Source organism: Athene cunicularia (assembly GCF_003259725.1).
Source record: "Athene cunicularia isolate RWA chromosome 1 unlocalized genomic scaffold, athCun1 chr1_part1, whole genome shotgun sequence".
Lineage (NCBI taxonomy): Eukaryota > Metazoa > Chordata > Aves > Strigiformes > Strigidae > Athene > Athene cunicularia.
The window spans coordinates 9,714,606-9,716,050 of record NW_020799091.1 but is presented as its reverse complement, the minus strand read 5'-3'; the positions used below and the strand labels follow the sequence as shown (position 1 = coordinate 9,716,050).

At 51.0% G+C, this 1,445-nt stretch overlaps 1 protein-coding gene across 1 annotated transcript; it reads right to left on the bottom strand.

The window, feature by feature from the left end:
* Window positions 1-521: 521 nt before the first annotated feature.
* LOC113478384 (histone H3-like) lies at window positions 522-923 on the bottom strand. Its single transcript, XM_026845556.1, has one exon. The coding sequence runs from the start codon at window positions 921-923 to the stop codon at window positions 522-524; it is 402 nt and encodes a 133-aa protein (XP_026701357.1).
* Window positions 924-1,445: the final 522 nt, after the last annotated feature.

Below are 1,445 nucleotides of genomic sequence, written 5' to 3'. Positions count from 1 at the left end.
CATCCCCAGCTCTCTGCACCCTCCTGTCAGGGAGCTGTAGAAGGCGATGAGGTCTCCCCTCAGCCTCCTCTTCTCCAGACTAAACCCCCCCAGTTCCCTCAGCCGCTCCCCGTACGACCTGTGCTCCAGACCCTGCACCAGCTCCGTTGCCCTTCTCTGGACACACTCGAGTCATTCAATGTCCTTTTTGTCATGAGGGGCCCAAAACTGAACACAGGAATCGAGGGGCGGCCTCACCAGTGCCGAGTACAGGGGTCAGATCCCTTCCCTGTCCCTGCTGGCCACGCTAGTGCTGACACAAGCCAGGATGCCATTGGCCTTCTTGGCCCCCTGGGCACACTGCTGGCTCCTGTTCAGCCGGCTGTCAGTCAACACCCCCAGGTCCCTCTCTGACTGGCAGCTCTCCAGCCACTCCTCCCAAGCTTGTAGTGCTGCTGGAGGCATGGCTCTTAAAAGAGCCTTTTTGTTGGTTAAAATATTTTCTGTCATACTTGGTAATTCTCTAAAGAGGATTATGCACGTTAACCATGGATGCGGCAGGCCAGCTGGATGTTCTTGGGCATGATGGTGATGCGCTTGGCATGGATGGCACAGAGGTTGGTGTCCTCGAAGAGCCCCACCAGGTAGGCCTCGCTTGCCTCCTGCAGCACCATCACAGCCGAGCTCTGGAACCGCAGGTCAGTCTTGAAGTCTTGCACGATCTTGCTCACCAGGCGCTGGAAGGGCACTTTGCAGATCAGCAGCTCCATCAACTTCTGGTAGAGCCGGATCTCGCACAGCAGCAGTGTGACGGGTTGGGAGCGGTGCGGCTTCTTCATGCCACTCGTGGCTGGTGCGCTCTTGCAGGCCGCCTTGGTGGCCAGCTGCTTGCAGGGTGCCTTCCCACCTGTCAACTTACACGCTGTCTGCTTTGTGTGCACCATCACTCAGTAAAAAAGTATGCTCAGTACCACTATGTAGTTTCAACAGCACTATGTAAAAGGTTAATTATGCATAAAACTAAGGAAATGAAAGGGAAAAAATATAACAGTGCTAGCAGTAAAGAAACTATAGTAATGGCAACGTGCCATTTTTAGGTGGAGATGGTATAAAGCTGAGGTATGGATGGTTATGAAATGTTAAGTAATATTTCCATTCTAACCCAGGTTTCTATTCTACTGCTAAAGGTAATGATATCACTTGAACTTCTCAAATAATTTAACTTTTGGCATTCCTGTTAAAAGTCAGTACTGTTCTGCAGAGAACAAATGAATGGATTAAGCCCTTGGTGAGTGAAGTTACATCCATGTCATCTTTTCAGAGCCAACACAATTAAAACTGCTGGAGGCCGTTCCACTCATCCACTTCTGTGCAGCCACAGTGCCACTTACAGGCAGCATGTGAGCCACACATCTGGTGTCTGCACTGCTTAAATGCACTCTGAGAAGCTGTCTAATACCCCTTTC